General features: G+C 44.6%; 1 protein-coding gene across 1 annotated transcript in view; it reads left to right on the top strand.

Annotated features, from left to right (window-relative positions):
- lrrtm4l1 (leucine rich repeat transmembrane neuronal 4 like 1) overlaps positions 1–19399 on the top strand; it is a gene marked incomplete at both ends in the record, with an annotated part of 135156 nt that extends 115757 nt beyond the window's left edge. The window contains one exon of the mRNA XM_084324889.1: positions 19334–19399. Coding sequence (XP_084181015.1) covers positions 19334–19399 — 66 coding nt within the window. The remainder of the gene's footprint in view (positions 1–19333) is intronic.
- Between the last annotated feature and the right edge of the window lie 300 nt (positions 19400–19699).

The raw sequence follows: 19699 nt of genomic DNA, 5'->3' as shown, positions 1-19699 counted from the left end.
TACAACCTACGCACACACGACGCACACCCACATGCACACACACATGCCACAGTGCAAACCGCGATGTGGTGTGTATTAATAGCGTCAGCTGGAGCCTGGCTTGCCCCTGAAGTGAAGACAAATGGGGACGCTCAGTTTCACTGGTGTGGAGATCACAGAACGGGACTCGGGGAGGAAACGTTCAATGGCGTCTTTGTTTACTATATACCGTAGTGTGTATGTGTGCCTTTGTGCATGTATGCGGGGTGCGTCGTATCTGTTTGCGTGTCAGACTGGGAAGGGGAGGGGGAGGGGAAGGGGAGAGAGGGAGGGAGAGAGGGAGGGAGGGAGGGGGGGGGGATAAAAGCTCAGTGACACTTTATATAAAGGAGCCTCCCCCTCCATTGCCCTAAATTGAATTTTGTAATCTTCTACCTGTTTCCCACTCGCTGCAGGCCTTGGCAGACAGTGTATACTTCATCCTCTGATAACACTAGCACAAACCCACCCACCCTCAGTCACTCGCGCTTACACATGCTCGCGCACACTTGTACACACACACACGTGCATACACATACACAAAAAAACATGTAGCTACAGCTACAAAACACATGCACGCACACATACACATACATGCGCACAAGCCCATGTACTAATCAATGCATGCACACACACACACACACACACACACACACACACACACATGCATGCATGCATACACATACACACAAAACAAACATCTTACTATGTACAGCTACAAAACACATGCACACACACGTACACATACATGTGCACAAGCCCATGTACTAATGCATGCACACACACACACACACACACACACACACACACACACACACACACACACACACACATGCATGCATACACATGCACATAAAACAAACATCTTACTATGTACAGCTAAAAAACACATGCACACACGTACACATACATGTGCACAAGCCCATCTACTAATGCATGCACACACACACACACACACACACACACACACACACACACACACACACACACACACACACACACACACACACACACACACACACACACACACACATGCATGCGTACACACAAAACAAACATCTTACTATGTACAGCTAAAAAACACATACATGCTCACGCACACACACACACACACACACACACACACACACACACACACACACACACACACACACACACACACACACACACACACACACATGCACACACTCACATACATGCACAGCATCTTACAGTAAAAAGCCCAGGCAATTGTGAGTGTGTAATGTAATGTTTTTAGCAAAGGCAATCCCTCAGTACGTCCACACGGGTCCCTGCGTGTCAAGACATTTATCTTATTAATCCCTGAGAGTCTTTCCTGGTGAGGCCTCTGCTTCCCAACCCCCCCCCCCCCCCCGTTTGCCAGCATCGCCGTTGTCTGTGAGCGAGGAGGGGTCAATTGAGCTTGAGGCTACAAGGGGAAAAAACAGCCTGCAGGAACTCAGCTGAAATTGAAAGCCTTGCCGAGAGAGAGAGAGAGAGAGAGAGAGAGAGAGAGAGAGAGAGAGAGAGAGAGAGAGAGAGAGAGAGAGAGAGAGAGAGAGAGAGAGAGAGAGAGAGAGAGAGAGAGAGAGAGAGAGAGAGGCTACAGCACACCAGGTGCTATTTATATCACGATGATGAGGTAGGAGTGTAATATGCGATCAACCAGGAAATGGCATGAAATCAACTTGGACTAACAAAGGGAACATGGCTGCGGCTCCTCTGAGAGAGAGAGGCTTATAAGACGAGTCCATCCCTTCCGCTGGGGGATAGAGATAGAAGCGTCTCTGTCAGACTTACAGTAGGAGCACCGAGAGACGGGCCATCATTGCAGGCAACGCACACACACCGCCCGGCCTCAGAAGAGTTTCATGTTTCCAGTCTTTGTTGAATGACAGCTCTGAGGTTTTGAGTTCATAAAGTTTTCACGATTACCACCCACTTGCAGACTAGGCTATAAACCTTTCATGATCACCACCCACTTGCAGACTAGGCTATAAACTTTTCATGGTTACCACCCACTTGCAGACTATGATCGACAATTTTTTTTGGAATTATTTAGCTTTGATTCCAAACGCGATTGGTTTGAAACGAGATGGGGCAAACCTCCAAAGTATATTCAAAATAATGAATATCTGCGTGGTTTGAATTTTCTGTCAATGAGGCTTTTTCTATGGTGCTTTTCTAGATACTCAAAGCGCTTCACAGTGGAGTACCAGCTTTTCATTGGATTTCCTACCAATTGGCGAGTGTGCACTTTTTGTTGTAAGATGAGTTGGCTTCATGTGTATGGCGCTGTGTGTTCTTGTTCTATTCGTAATATCCAATCGCACACATCTTGGGCACAAACAGCAGGAGATTGTAATCGAACAGCAGGTGATTTTCATTGAATGACAATGAGCCAGTGAGTTGTGGCTCTGCCATACACGGAAAAACCATGGCTATGAATGAACAAACTATGAATGGTGAGAATGCAGCATTGAAGTGGTTAAAAAATAAAGTGTGCCATTTGGGGGCGCCCAAGTGGCGCACCACGCACTGCGCTGCGTCGCAACACGGCCGTCCCGGGTTCGACTCCCGGACCCGGCACCCTTTGCCGAATGTCTTCCCCCGTCTATCTCCCATTCTTCCTTTCTCTCTCTCTCTACCGGACTGCCCTGTAGTAAAAACCAATAAAAACCTACCAAAAACATAATAATAAAAAAAAAAAAAAGTGTGCCATTTGGATGTATTCTCTATTTTGCCGCTGCCCTTCGGAGGGAAAGAGAAAAAAGAGAGAACTTTAATTGTATGAAAACAATTTTAATACGTTTTTTTTTCTTCTGATAATGTACTGTATTTGCAGTATTTTTTCTTCTCTTGTCACATTAATTTTAATTCACATGGCTCGGGCTCTTTTTCTCTGCAAATGTTTGAATTATTAACGGGTAGATTTCAGTGGGGAGCAGAGACATTTGTGGAGATCACACATTTTTTAATGGTGCCCTGTAGGCATAGCATTCCTTGTTGGCACCAGGCAGCGCAGGCAGCAGCCACCCAGAGAAGCCACTCTTCTGGGGAGAGTAGAACGCTCAGAGAAGTTGCCTCAGAAGTGACCTCTTGCTAGTTCTAAAAGTTACATTTTCTCAGCGGTTCACAGAGAAAATGTTTTGTGGCTTTCTTTCTTTTTTTTCCATTCCTAAACTTTTCATCAGTAGCAGCGTGCTCTGTTCTCAGAGGTTTCTCCAAGGTTAAGTGATATATCGTATAACTACGCAGAGCGGGTTGCTATTCTGACTTGAACAGTTACTGTAAGTCTAGAAGTAAACAGAAATCGCTTTGCTGTAAGAAGCAATCCATACTGCAGGGCATCACGGTCAATTCCATTTCCTTGCTCATACCCGGATATCTGATTTTTTTTTGGATTACTGTTATCTATTCAAAAATATTTGACCCGATACCAATGTGGCCCGGCGGTGATCTTCAGAACACACGCGCGTGCTGAATAACAATAACAAAACGCGGTCAGTCACATCCACGTTTGTACATTAATCTGCTGCGCTTCCGAGACTTGAGTATTGGGGCATGGTGACTCAGCCAGCTAAGTCACGTACCATGTAATCGGAACGCGGTGTGTTCCAATCCAGCCGTTGATCTTTACTGCAAGTCGTCCTCCTTCTCTCTCCCCATGTTTCCTGTCTTTGCTATACATTTTTGGCTGGTGACTCCACATGTATCGGAGGAGGCATGTGATAGTCGGTCTATACCCTCTCCAGACCGACAGTGGGGCAATGAACGCAACGACCAGGAAGGGAATTGGCATAACGACTAAATTGGGGGATGGGAGGAAAGAGAGAAAGGCAAAAAATAAATAAAAAAATTAGGCCCGATCTTCGTGATCAATATGAATTTATTAGCAATACAGATGAGTCTAATACATTTAGGGGATCAATAAGTGTGGCTGAGAGGAGTGTGGTGTCTGGGAATGGGGCCCAAATCTCTTGTAGGCTATGGGGTGCAGTGGTCTTATTGTCTTTGTCAGACAAAGGATTGTAGGATTAGGGAGCTTCTTCCATAGAGGTGAGTTTATTCGGGTATTGAAACGTCTTAACTGATGCTTTGCTGTGATGATAATGAATAGAATACGTTATGGTGACACGTGACAGTTACCCAGTGCTGCATTCATGCATGGGATACTGTCCCATGCCCAAAGCATGCAAGGATCAAGGCTGGGTCAGGCTGAAGAGGAAGAAGTACAACCTCTGTATGTGTTTGTCCCGCAGCGTAAAGCCTGTGTGTGTGTGTGGATGGGGTGGGTTAGCATCAGTTCAATAGTAGGTAATGGCCCCATTGGAAGAAAAAAACTGTTGAATTCTATATTGAATCGATACAAAACATGATTTGTTCCCAGTTTTTATAATATGGCAATGAAAGTGAGAATAACAGTAGAACAAAGTGGATATATAAATTGATAGAATAAAAGAGAATATGAGACAAGATTCAAGATTGTTTATTATCATATGCACAGTTAAACACGGTTTGCCATACAATGAAAATCTTACTTTGCTAGTCCGCCCTTCACACAAAATCATCAATACTTAACTTAAACATATTTAAATACAAGCGAGTGCTAGAAAATAAGGTACAAATAGATAAATATATATATATATACAAGGCACAGTGAGAGAGATAGCAGGTAAAAGAGCCTACTGAGTTGTGATTTACACATTAGTTACTAACATAAAAGCCAAGGAGAAAAGTTAGAACATAACGCTAAGTAACAACTAAATAGTCCTATTCCCTGGCGGGTGTAATTCATACAGTGTCACAGAATTATACTCCCCAGCCATAAAACCACCTTTTTTCCCCTGCCACACAGCATCATATTTTTTAATGAATTGCATGCCATAAAAAAAATTATGCAACACAGTAATCCAGCAGAGATTTAATTTATTGATATGATGCAGTATTTCAATATCGATCTAGCTTACTACCTGCGCTACTATGCCAAGTGGCTTGTGTCAGCAAACTTTAGTGCGCGCAGTAACCACAACGATGAAACTTTGATCTTTGATAGGCCATAGCGGCTATATGTCGTAACGACTATACGTGTAACCAAAATGTATAGCATGATAGCATGTACGACAGTGCTGGATATACCCATATTTATATGTACAATTATATTCTCATATTTACTGCATATCCATATTTGTCTGAACATACCTGCATATAACCCCTCTATATATTGTGGCAGATATCACCCCCCCCTTCCCCCCTCTCATGGATATGTGAAGGACGGGAGATATTTCTGCCACGGAAGGAGTGGAAACAATTAGGTAGCTGATTAGTACTGATAGAACACACCTGTGTATCATTAGTTCACCCACATCTCACACGCACACACCCCAGACACACACACTACAAATACACTAGAATAGAGATAGTTGAGTTGAGTGGAGGTGCATTGAGAGAGAGATTGTTATATTCAGAGTTTTGCGAGGTGAGAGGTAGTGAGAGGAAAGGTGAAGGCGAGAAGGTGTTCATTGTGTACTGGACCCTAGACTGGCTGAGAAACCCCCTTGTGTACTGACCCTGGACCAGATGACTACTCTGAGTACTGAACAATCCCTTCTTTTGTACGAGAGCCTGTTTTGTGTTTTGACCATCGGACTGTATTACGACCATTCTATTTGCCCATCGAACTATATTCTGCCTGAAATCAATAAATATTCGTATTGATTGATGTTGCACTTGTGTGGACATTTGAATTTGTTTGTTTTTTAACCGTGACGAGTCTGAACACCACCAGGCTTGTCACAATATTTACACATTTAGGCGAGAACTTGCGCATAGTTGGTGCAGCCCAGTGCAGGACTTTATGATCACCTCTATGTTGCTCATCAAGTTGATCGTAATGTCGAATGACACCCCTATTATAGAATTATCCTCAGTCTGCTTTGGATTCATGACTCATGACTGGATCAATGCGTTGCCTGTGTTTCTTGATAACAGCACAGAAGTGTGCCTTTAACACATTCAGCACCAGAGGTCGCTGTGGGCCATATGGCCATGTGTGCCAGCGCTTTAATGAATGGGGATACATGCCGGTGTTTGCAGGACTAAAACTATATTAAATATCATAGCTATGGATATAAAACTATTGCCCATTTGACATTGAGTATCTATCGTTCAATTTGTAAAAATAAAATTAAAAAATATTTCATCCATACATTCCCGTTTTATACCGTGGTGTAAGTATAGTTTTAGAGTAATTCTGTGTAATCCCAGGAAACGCCGCTAAGCAGCGTTTAGTGCATTTCACTACAAACCGTGCCATTCCTCACCTGGATCGACAATCAATCTGAAATCAACGCTATATTATCGGTATTATGTTTCATCATGCATGCATGAAAGGGTGGGGGGGGGGGGTTTCTATGCTTCGATCGTCACCAACGGCATACGTTGTGGAGTAACGTTACAGTAACACTTTGGGATCACAATGAAGGCATGCTTAGATCAACGCAAGATTGATACCATATAGCCCGTACCTTGACTAGGATGTACTGCAAAAAGAATATTCCAATTATCTGATCGCCATTCCAAGTATTGATGTCGATCGTGTTGCCAACATAATCCACCAAAGAACATGAATCATCTCTCTCTCTCTCTCTCTCTCTCTCTCTCTCTCTCTCTCTCTCTCTCTCTCTCTCTCTCTCTCTCTCTCTCTCTCTCTCTCTCTCTCTCTCTCTCTGTACTCCGCTCCTACCTCACCTCCACTCAACTCTACTCTGTCTGTCCTAGTGTTTTATGTTATGTGTGTCTGGTGTGTGTGTGTGTGTGTGTGGTGGATGTGGGTGATCTTGTGGTGCACAGGTGTGTTCTATCAGTCCTAATCAGCTGCCTAATTGCTTCTCCTCTCCTCGTGGCAGTAGTATCTCCCATCCTTCACGTAGCCATGGGACGGGGGATGATATATGCCACAATATATATATAGTTCAAGTCTGTATCCTAACAAGGCATAATGCAGTGCACCTAAGGCCTTTCTCTCAGATTTTCAGACATGGGGAATATAACTTATTGTGCATTACATGCATGTGTGAAAGAGAGAGAAAGAGAGAGAGAAAGTGAGAGAGGGAGAGTGAAAGAGAGAGCGTTGGAATAAAGCAACCGCTCCTAATGTGGTCGTCCATCACCGGCATAAATCATAATAATCATAAATCATGACACACGCACACACGCACACACACACAGTGAGGGAAAGCACACAATTTCATTGGGGACATGCTTGGTTTGCTCCCAGCCACAACTCATTGCATCAGATTTCCTCAGGGAGATGTTTGAGCTACCTTTACATCATGGCTCGTATTTCCTGCTCACTAATGCAAACACTATACTGTCTACTGTCAGTGGCGAATCCTTATGAAAGCCAACGGAAGCCAGGCCTCCCTATTAAAATATGAATTAATATCAAATATGAAATATGAAGAAAAAAAAATATATATATATATATATATTTTTTTTTTAATATAGTTTACATTCTTTTTCATCTGTGCATCTGTGTTATAATTTTTTTATTTTTTTTAATGTCTCCCTCTTCTCCTTCTCACTCCCTCTAACACACTGTCAGACTCACTGTGCTCACTGCAGCTATAGAAGAGAGGAGGCAGGGGGTAGGTCTCTTTCTCCAGCCTCAACCATGTGATTCATGTATGTAGAGTCCAAAACCGATCCTAGCCAATCAGATTCGAGCTGACTGCCACACCCTAAAAGTTTAAAACGGGGCTGTGAGAAGAATCCTGAGTGTGGCCTCCCCTCTGCACACCTCCCCTCTGCACTCTGAACATTGTATTAACCCGTGACTGCTCCCACGGGCCGAATATTGCCCCGATCCTCGCGAGATTAAATCCACGGGTACCTCTCGGCGTGCCGAAGCTTTTCCTCAATCACTTCCATCATCGAAAACGAGGGGAAAAGGTCGGCTCGCGACCCTGAAAATGTCATGTGATTTTAAAAACGCTGTATTAAGTGAGCCTATTATGGGATCCACGCGAGCTTTCTATCGTGGAAACATCTGGGCGTCCCGCAACTTTTAGTCATTCACATGTAGCCCCGAAAATGCTTAGAAAAGGAAATCCGCAAGCGTGGAATAAACTTGCCGAAACGGAAAAGTGTCCCACGGGCGCGCCGTGATTCCGATCCGCGTGAAAATATTCACGGCCATAGAGGAGAGACCGTGGGACACCTTTTTGCAACCGAATATGTGTCTCGAATTTGCTCCCACGCGGCACGCAAAATCGTGCAAGGAAAATCGGACCAAAAATTAACCAATGCTCCAGCAGTATTAATGACCCTGATGTAAACAAGACAAACGTCTTTCTCTGGTCTGCATCCCCTTATACAATTGTGTGTATTGAGCCATACTGTATTGTACCCATTCTGCAATCTGTTAAATAAATAAAAAGAAAGTTTGACTGGCCGCCGAGCCATACTGTAGTGTACATGGTGACTGCTTGACTTAAAAAAATAAAATAAAATAAAAATAAATACGCCACTGTCTACTAGAACAGGCATGGTTTAGACATTGTAGGTCAGACAGAAGACGGTATGAAGCTGATCCATGACCTCTATGGTGCACATAACCAATGTGGGGGTAGAACAGTCACTGCAATCTTGGCCATCACCCCAAGACATCCACCACCTTGGTCAACACTACGAGACAACCACTCAGAGAGATGGGGAGATGGGGGCAGGGGTTATAGAGTTCCCATGTTTGTAGTGGGCGGAGTTGGAGCAATAAATACATGTAGTGGGCATATATATAACTCGATCTATAAGTAGCACTTTTCATACATGGACCGCAGTCCAGAGTGCCCCACAGCAATTTGTATAAAATGAACATAGGCATAAAATCAGCATTTAGTTGACAGAATAAAAAACAATGCATAAATTGCAGACATAAGAATAGGTATAAAAGTAGTGCAACATAAACATGCAGACATGAAAATAGGCATTTAATAAGTACAATGTTGCTCGAAGGCATGTGAATCCCCCCGACAGCCAGTCCCCCATACACCCCACACATCAATCCCCACCACATCCCCATCCAAGACACACACCCCGATAAAGCGTGCCATGACCGAAGGCCGCGGGCCTCTGCATCTCCCCCAGTCCCGGCGACCTCACCACCACGAGGAAACCAGCTAATCCCACACCCCCACCCCCAAACTCCACGGAGGAAATGACAGGCAACGCGCCCATAAGACCTGCAGCCACGCCAAAGGAGCCACGACTCCAAACACTCATGCAGACAGACACAACAGCGGCCAATTGAGAAGACACCAGGACCCCCGGGAACCCCGAAACACTGCAGAAGCCGCAGCGAGCCCCCCCCCACGCAAGGAATCCTCAAAACGTCAGCGAACCGAGGGAGCCCAACGATGAAAACCAACCAAAATCCATCAAAGCACACGCAAGAGACCAGCACCCAACTCCAGGAAAGGTCCGGGAAAGCCATAGGCACCATAGGCTCCAACCAAACCTCCCCCAGAGTCGAACACCAGCCTCTCGCACGTGTCCCGACGGACCCCGGCCAATCCCCACCACTGAACTCTCCCAACCCACCGACACCCCAGGGACCCGCGCATGAAGAACCCACCACAACCCCCACAGCACCCCAAAGTGTCCAAAAGGCTCCAGTGCCATCCCAGACCAACCACAATGCCACACACACCCCCATCCAACCGCCACCATCCGCCCGAACATCCAGAAGACTATATACTGTTTTTAACTAATATAAGTAAGCTAAGTCAAAAACAGTTACACAGTTGTAGCCAGGCCTGCAAGTACGCCTCTAAACTTCCCCTGCGTTATAGGCAGGGCCGTAGCCAGTGTTTAGAAATTAGGGAGGTCCATTTATTTTTTTTGGCCCAGACCGGCCCACTATAATCGGTCGGACACCACCCAGCCAGGGTTTATAAATTAGGGAGGTCCATTTCTGGCTTGACTAGACATAAGGAGAGAGAGATATGTGATTACAATGATCTGGTACATTCAGGTCCAGAATTGTTGGAATTCCCTGACAAAGATGTGCAAAAAGCTGTACAATTTAAACAATACCATACTGGTAATGAGCAAATAGTTGTTTATTCAATTAATGCATGGAGCTGTTCCATTTTATTTCATTTGGTAGCCTACTAACTACTCAGTTCAAATGTTCAAGTATCCAAATATCAATGATGAATATTGAAGGTTTACACAGTTAATAGATCACCTGTTTGTTTTATATTCATGCTCAGAGAGGAGTAATAGTTAGATCTTTGTATGTGTGATTTATATGGCAATTAAATCAATGGTGTGCTTGTTTGTTTGGAGAGTTTGAGTTTGGCCACTAGGGGACATTGATTGATTGATTGAAAACTTTATTAACAGATTGTAGAATGGGTACAATACAGTACAGCTCAATACACACAATTGTTAAGGGGATGCAGACCAGAGAAAGACTTCCGTCTTGTTTACATCAGGGTCCCCCATTTTCAATTCATCAGGACATATATGACATACATGACATACAGATAGTCAGTACTGCTACATCTATACATTTATGACATACCAGATTTGCAAATACAGTACTGTTTGTGATACAGAAGGAGTCAAGAAAAGGGAGTATATACATTTGACGTAGAAACTGTACATTGGAGGAGGTTGTGTGGGGGGGGGTTGGGTACATTGGGATATTGACAACCATACTGGGTAATTTACATTGGAGGTGGTTGGGGGGGGGGGGGGGCCGGGGGACACACTGTATAAACAAGTAATACTGTACATTGAGGGGGGGGGGAGGAGACACTGTACAAACAAACAAAATTGTACATTGAACTATTGACAAAACCATACTAGGTAAATGACTGTACATTGGAGGGGGTTGGGTTAGGATATTTACAGGGGCCAGTGTTGAATTGCAGTCTCCCGTAGGTGTCCCTTGAGAGAGGTTTTGAAAGTGGGTAGTGATCCACATTCCTTTACAGCTTTGGGTAGGGCGTTCCACATTGATGTGGCATAATTGCGAAACGTGTTTAGTCCCTTATTTGAGCCGAATCTGGGTTTAACATGATTTGTGGAGCTCCCTCTGGTGTTGTGATCGTGGTATTCACTGACCTTTGGGAAGTATTTTGACATGTACATGGGTACCTTGGTCGTGTAGTGTATCTTGTAGACCAGGCCCATTGCAAGTTGTTGTACTCTGTCGTCTACTCTAAGCCATCCTAGGTTGTCAAAGTGGGCAGGGGTGAGGTGGGTTCTAGGAGTAAGGTCAGCGTCTCATTAGTAGTGCTGATCAGTTTAGATGTGACGGTCACTCACAGTAACGTGGGCTTATTTTAGCCAACGCGATGCTGACCAAATAACGTTATCATTCATATTATTGTCGACATCACCATGGCAAAGATGGCACACACAAACTACCTCAGGTTCCTCCTGCAGCTCACTGTCCCTCCTCGGCCCTGCTGCCTGTGTCTCTGCCTGGGGCTGTTGAACTTGTTGCTGCACTATTATTGTGGATGACGACGTTGAAGCAGCAAACATGGCTGTGATTTTATTATATTTTTCAGCATCCACCTCTAGATTTATTTTTTCCGCCGGCAATTTCTCCGCACCCCCTTTACGTTTGTTCTGTTTCTCCAGTTTTTCCTGTTTCCGCATCTGTTCTTCTCACACGAGAAACAGGTGAGAGAGGGGGGGGGGCTTATTAGGGGGGGCTTATTAAGAGATGTGATTGGGCAGCAGCATTATGCGATGAGAAAATAATGGACCGATATCTATGGCTGTTCCCAGCCTAGTGGGGGAGGGGCTTAGTAAGAGATGTGATTATTGGGCCGGCCCAGTGTCAGTCAGTACCAAATGGGCCGGTCGTTGACCAAAACGGCCCACGCGCAAATAGTTACCGAGGTCCGGACCTCGGTGACCTCATAGCTGGCTACGGCCATGGTTATAGGTATAGTTTTATCTTCAGCAAGAGCTGAAGAGAGTTCCATGTACTGTAGTAGGGGCACTATAATGAAAGACTGATTTTCCAAGTTGGGTCTGTATATGGGGAACCTCCAGTGTAAGCCAATCATTTGAGTGTGTCATATAGTGTCTAGAGTTCCAAACTAGTAGTGATGCAATAAGGAGGTAATTTCCTCCTTAATGGCCTTAAGGATTAATAAATACCAGTGTTGATTTTGCCTATCTGCCAGAGAAGACCAACAAACGTTCTCATATAAGATGCAGTGGTGTGTATCATATCTGTCATCACCAGTGATAAATCTAAGAGCAGAATGATGAGCAGAATCTAGTGGTTTAAGAGTCGAAGGGGCAGCGTTTCTGTAAATCACGTCTCCATAATCCAAGACAGATAGAAAGACTGCTTCAGTAGCCCGCTTCTATACAGGCCACATCTGTCGTCTCGGTGCCTACGAACGGCTCTGCCGGCTGCTCGCCTTCGTTAGTCCCCCTGAAGATCTGCGCACCCTGTCAGTGCGAGGTTTGCATTTCCAGTTTGATTCATAATGCGCGTCTCGAGGCAAAATATCGCACTTACCGTCAAGATTTATATATTCATGCATTCCGGCTCTCAGCGCTATACCATTACTCTGGTCTTTTACGTTTTTAAAGTACCGATATAGGGATACATTTTAAATAAGGAGGGGTGAATAGAAAATGTTTGCGCACTGTGTTATGAGTCGTATTATCTTCGATGATACCCTGTTATGGCACAGTGTGTCTTATCAGGCATTCAAAGGGTAATACACGTCAAGAGGAACTGAAACTTGAAACTTATTTTTCTCTTTATTTTTTGCAGTTATTTTGTTCCCCATAATGATTTATTGTGTGACTAAAATGATCTATTTGGCGCGGCCGGGTAGCGCAGCGGACTAAGCGTCTGTCTACCACCGCAGAGACAGTGGGATCGAATCCAGCTGCGGTACCTCCGGCTTGGTCGACCGTCCGTGCTGACACAATTGGCAGTGTTAGCGGGTGGGAAAGCCGGTGGGGTGGGTCCTGGTCGTTGTAAACTGCAACTCCTACAGTTCGGTCGGGGCACCTGCACAGCGAGGGAAGGATCTAGGAGAGATAGTGTGACCTTCCACACATTACACTCTCTCAGTGAGAGTCCGCGCTGCCAGGTGAAAAGAAGTGGTGGGCTGGCTACACATGTGTTGGAGGAAGCATGTGATAGTCTCCGCCCTCCCAGACCGACGGTAGGGGGTAGAGTGCGCAACGACCAGGAAGGGGATTGGGAATTGGCATAACAACTAACATTGGGATGTAAAAGTATTCTGTACTTCTGTATGACAACTAATAAAGAAACTTGAACTTGGGAGAAAAACGGAAAATAGGGAGGAAAAAGATAATACAAAATACAATTTGTTGTGACTGTTCAACAACCGCGGTGAATTGCGACTAAATTAGTGGCCCCAAGACTTCTCCACTTGCCAGTGTCTTCACAGATAATTTGAGGGGATATGATATGCCCTCTTCCTTTCACTGCCTCCAATAACTTTATATCAAAGCAATATCATGGATATCATTTCATGGTGGCTTTTCTGTGTGTGTGTGTGTGTTACACTGTTCCTCCGGCTAACCCAAGTGATGTCATCATAACAAAAAGAAGGCCTTGCGTATACAAAGAAGCCACCGTGTTCAATATGGAAAAGATTTCCCTGAGTTGAACTTTAACCATTTATGAATTCACGGTAGTCAATGACATTATTCACAGACTCAAATCAATTCGGAGAGGAGCGGCAGCGTGATTCATTTCCATTTTTACGACGGAGTGACTCAGCTGCATGGGCACCGTGAGCGGAAGCACTCTGGCGGAGTGTGCCACAGCAGCACCGCACTGAAGTACAAACAAACAGGCGGGCGACGTGAACATTGCTTAAGTAAACTGAAACTGAGCCTTCTCCACATTTTTCCTATACAGATCGCTCCTTTCTGGGAATAAGCACAGCCATGGCACCCCCCCCCCTCCCCCTTTTTACCATATGAGATTATAGCCATTCGTCCACCTCCGCCTTGATCTCGTTGGGCGCACAGACACACACACACACAGACGTGCACAAACGCCCCCGCACCCAGAGGAGCACACACGCGCGCACACACACACACACACACACACACACACACACACACACACACACACACACACACACACACACACACACACACACACACACACACACACACACACACACACACACACACACACACACACACACACACACACACACACACACACACACACACACACACACACACACACACACACACACACATAGGCACCGGTGCGCACATCTAAGGCACACACACACACACACACACAGGTGCACCTGCACACATGCAGACACAAACGTGCACGTACAAACACAGATACTCACCCACACGCACACACGCACACACACATACACACAAAAGCCGTTTTGGCCTGCCGCGGTTCCCCTCTCTCCCTCAGTCCACCCTATAGGCTAGCGTAGGTTAATGAACCATTAACTTTGCTCAAAGAAAATTACTTCACGTAATTCTCCTATTCTTAGCCTGCCTTTCTTCCTCTCCCAGTCTTTGATGGAGGCCTACAGTACACATGCACGCCGCCCTGCGGGAGACGGACAGGCAGAAGGGTAGGGTGGGGAGACGCGATGGGATAATTGGAACTCTGAGTGGAGGAAGAGGCTGCTGATCCCTGGGAGAGAGGGGCTGGCATTATGTCTGTGTTCCTTCCAGCTCCCCTGGCAGGGAGCAAACTAATTACATCATGTTTGTGTCCCGCTAATTAGCACCATATATACAGACAGCACCTTAATTAAAAGCACATTGAGACCATTGAGGAGGTGGATGAAAGAGAGGGCAGCCCGGGACCGTCCCATGAGACCGAGTAACCCGTTTCTTGAAAGGACCAGAAGTTAGTCTTTATTTCCTGTGCGCTCAGGCAAGAACACTGTGAGGATTTCCTGCTGTAGGTGGTGCGGATTGAGGCAAATTTCTAATTTGTCTTGTCCCAATTTTAGATTAGAGAGTACAACGAAACAAATATGTCCTCTAACCAGAGTGCAAAGTGCATTGTAGTATACCATATAACATGTGTATATATGGAGTATACTGTATATGAGAAAGCTATGGAGTAAATATGCTAAGCTAACAGTATTCTATATTCAGTGTAGTGTGTGTATGGATACACACTATGATAATAAACCACTCTAGCCAGTGGTTTAAATAATTTACTAGGTATGGCTATATAATACAGATAGAGATATATTAGTATACAGTGTTATTATACATTGTTATTGTACAGTGTATAGGCTGGATATAGGTAGTATAATGAAGGTACAGTAGGTATGAGTACACATGTACGGCAGGCAGTATAGGCAGTGGATAAGTATGTAATTCATTGCAGTACAATCAGTGATACTTTAGTGGGTGTACTGTAGTGTGCAAAACAGTAGCAGTGTATTATACCAGTCACAGGCTGGTAGTCAGCCACTAATATTATTTGTTCATGAGTCTGACTGCCTGGGGGAAAAACTGTCCCAGAATCTGCTGGTCCGGGCCTTGAGGCTGCGGTACCGTTTGCTGGATGGCATCAGCTGAAAGAGTTTGTGGTTGGGGTCTTTAATAATCCTGTGGGCTTTGCTGACACACCGCCTGTTGTATATATCCTGGATGGAGGGGAGTTCACAACCACAAATGGGCTGTTCGCACAAGTTCAAGTTCAAGTTCAAGTTCAAGTTCTTTAATAGTTGTCATACAGAAGTACAGAATACTTTCATACAAAATGCTTCTTACTGTTACGCTCCAGAGACTGTGCTAGACAAGATAGTATCAAATAACATAATAACATAATATAGCATGAATTTAGAAGAAGAAAATGAGGTCACAGTGTTCGGTATAGACATATGTACAATGTTCTGAGTTACCATATAATATACAATACACAATACTATGCAGTGTACTAATGTACAGTACTATCTAGTGCAAAGCAGAAATGGGATGAGGTACAATTTTAGGTACAATTTACAGTAAGGTGTACGAGTTGTAGTGCAATCCTTCATCCATAAATATAAAGTGTGGGGAGTGGGTGCTACAGTGTGTTTGTTTAAAGTGGGTGTGTGCTATAAGTGTGTGGAGTGGGTGCTACAGTGTGTTTGTTTAAAGTGAGTGTGTGCGTGTGGATGTGTGTGCTATGTGCGTTTGGTGGTTGTTGTTGTGTAGTGTTCATTCATTGTTCGTTTAGCAGCCTGATGGCCTGGGGATAGAAGCTTCTTCTGAGTCTTTCTGTGCTCGCCTTGAGACTCCTGTATCGCTTGCCTGACGGCAGCAGTTCAAAGAGGCAGTTGTTCGGGTGACTGGAGTCTTTAATGATTCTCTTAGCCTTGCCCTTGCAACGCTTGTAGTAAATGTTCTGGAGGGTGGGGAGCCCCCCTCCAATTGTGCGTTCGGCTGAACGTGTCACTCTTTGTAGTCTGCTTTGGTCTTGTGCAGTGCTATTCCCAAACCAGGAGGTGATGTTGCCGGTCAAGATGCTCTCTATTGTACATGAGTAGAAGTTCTTAAGGATCTTCTGGCTGACTTGGAACTTCCTTAGGCGCCTGAGGAAGTAGAGGCGTTGTCGTGCCTTCTTCACAACACTGTTAATGTGTGTGGTCCATGTCAAGTCCTCGGATATGTAGGCTCCGAGGTACTTAAAGCTGTTGACTCTCTCAACCGGTGCCCCGTCGATGCTGAGGGGGCTGTAGTCCTTGACCCCCGACCTCCTGAAGTCCACAATCATCTCCTTTGTTTTGCTGACGTTCAGGGAGAGGCTGTTTTCCTGGCACCATCCCGCCAGGACCTTGACCTCTTCCAGGTAGGCCCTCTCGTCGTTGGCAGAGATCAGGCCCACCACCACTGTGTCGTCAGCAAATTTGACGATTGTATTGCTACTCCGCTGAGCCACACAGTCGTGTGTGTACAGGGAGTAGAGGAGGGGACTCAGAACACAGCCCTGGGGGGCCCCTATGTTGAGGGTGATGGATGAGGAGGTGCAGTTGCCTGCTCTCACCACCTGGGGTCTGCCAGTCAGGAAGTCCAAGACCCACTGGCAGAGGTCATAGCCCAAGCCCAGGTCCCTGAGCTTGGCTATGAGCCAGCGCTTTGCGGTTGAGGGCAGATAATTGTCCATACTAGGCTGTGATGGTTGTGCCTCTATAGAAGACCCATGGGGGCCCCATGCAGCATTTCTAAAGCCGTCTGAGGTGAAGGAGGTGTTGTCGTGCTTTCTTAAAGTGTTATTAGTGAGATTTTTGTTTATGGAATGTCTTTATAATTTATCGAATATCCGCCATTTTGAATTAACGTTGCTACAAGTTTTGTAGTCATATGAGGAGAGGGCATCCAGAGCTCTCAATGAGCATTGACATATAGAAAAACTACCTTTCCCAGCCGATTCCAGCTTCCTGCAAGCAAATGACTTCCTTATTATAATTCTTTATTTCTCTTATTTCGTGGGATTATCTACCACAAAACTGAACGTTATTGGCATAGATTGGAGCACAGTTAGTGTGTCTACCTTCTGTGAACATTTAGCAACAATCCCCGTTGCAATCCGATCTAAAATGGCGGAGCCATATCCATTATAAGAATGGAACTGTACATACAGTAGATTTCATTCTTGGTTCTTCCTGCACGACTGGTGATACTGAATCCAGATTGAAAGGGGAGATTTGGCCCGATCCATAGATGTGCGACTTGGCCATAATAAGGTAATTTATAGGCCTGATATTCTATATTCTATAATCATATTTCAAATTGCATGTGTCCGGATGGCAGAATTCAGTACTGTCTCATCTCATGTTTAATCATCTTCCCTTTATTAATTTTCTTAGATCTTTTGTACACGTGATCCATGGTAATTTTTAGCATTGTGTTATTAACCGTCAAATATGAAAAAAGAAAAGAAAAAAAAGAAAATATATATTCTCCTTTGGTTCATCACAATTTACTCAAGCCAACTAACAAACACAATATTTCTGACACTGGGAATACATTCCATGAGATCCATAGATGTCCCTAGATACCAAGAACATGCCAAATGGACCTTGTAGAAGTGGAGCAATATTCCATTTACTTAGGTATGTGTTTTTAGGCGGACTTTCAGAAAATAGGACTGGGGTTTAAGAGGTTAATAACTGACTAAATCAAAGTTCTGCTCCAGTCTTCCTAGATGGAGGCCTATGTTAGAGAACAGAGCTCTGCCACCTCAAAGTTGGCAGCAGAAAAGTTAGGCCGAGATAATTCTGTGCAGACTCTTGAGAGCTTCGGGAATTGCTTACACTGGCAAAAACCCAAAGCATCTTGGTGATTTGCACATCTATGTTATTAAGAAATGTGGATTTACCTGAAGCCAAGCCCCAAATAGGCTTTCTAAAGGTTAAAAGCACAAACTAGGAGGTTTAAGAGTACAAATGTAGAGGGGCAACCTTGGATGTGCGCCTCTGCTACTCTTGGCATGGAGATTAATTTAAAGCTTGTGGGTTTTCCAATGAGAGTTAACTGCCAGGATTCCTCTCACTACTTTGCAAAATACTTGAGTGGAACTGCATCTGCGGCTTGTGAACCCCCATTTGCACATCTGACACTGGACTTCCAAAACCAATGGTTTTATCGTTTACGTTTTATTTGGTTTACATTGCTATAATCCCTGCGGTTTCCACATTTAAATTAGTTATACATTAACATATCCGCAGAGAGGAAAAATGTAATGTAAATGTAATTCATTTGGCTCTTTGTAATGGGGAACTATAAAGCAGCCTAATGGGCCTGTATCGCAGCAATTGTTGAGATGTAGACCACCATTGAATTAGAGAGTACTTGAGAGATAGTGATCACTGCACACAATACACATTACCCTTTACACCCTGAAAGGCCTTTCAATTTGTCTCAGATAAAAATGTTAATGTAAGCAACTTCATTTTGAACAGAATGGGACATTTTGATTTAATTACCCCAACTTTAATTAACGCTCGTGCTCGTGGCAAGTCAGCGTGCAGGGTTTTAACTTTGCACCGTTTCTCATGCCATCGGGGGAAAGCCCCGCTGTACTTCAGCCCTCTAAACCGTCCAGGCGGAGGGGATTTCATTGTCTTCTTAATTGCTTAGCCTTAACTTGCTTTGCTGGCATTGTCGCGGTCCCATTGTAGCGCGATCAGATTACCGGGTGCCATAATTAACTTGACGTTATAACCACCATCACCAGTCTGTACTGGTCTGTACCATCTGCCAAATGTTTTTTTAACACGTTGTCTTTTATTTTCTTGCATTACAGAATGAATACACATGTCCACGCCCGCTACCTGGAGCCTGGCTGGGAGATGTGCCTACCATTCACTAACCAGAGGAACTGTGTCGAATGGTGCTGGGAACGAGGCACTACAAGCACGGAGAACCGAGCCTGACCCTTCTCATGCCATCTGTTACAATCAAGGGTACTGTCAAAGGATACCTCCACGTAACCAGGGGCAACCTTTGACTATGCGCAATGAGGACAGATAATATTTATGTTTCTTTTTTTTTCTTCTTTTTTCGTACAATTTTATAATGTTTTTGAACGATGGACTTTGATTGTCAGCTTTGCTTCGCTTCCATCCCGCTTCATCGTTACTTTTACGTACAGTGACAGCTCTGATAACGT

The sequence above is a fragment of the Notolepis coatsorum genome (assembly GCF_963971535.1).
Source record: "Notolepis coatsorum genome assembly, chromosome: 11".
NCBI classification, from domain to species: domain Eukaryota; kingdom Metazoa; phylum Chordata; class Actinopteri; order Aulopiformes; family Paralepididae; genus Notolepis; species Notolepis coatsorum.
The sequence above is the reverse complement of the archived record's forward strand: the minus strand, read 5'-3'. Positions and strand labels throughout refer to the sequence as shown.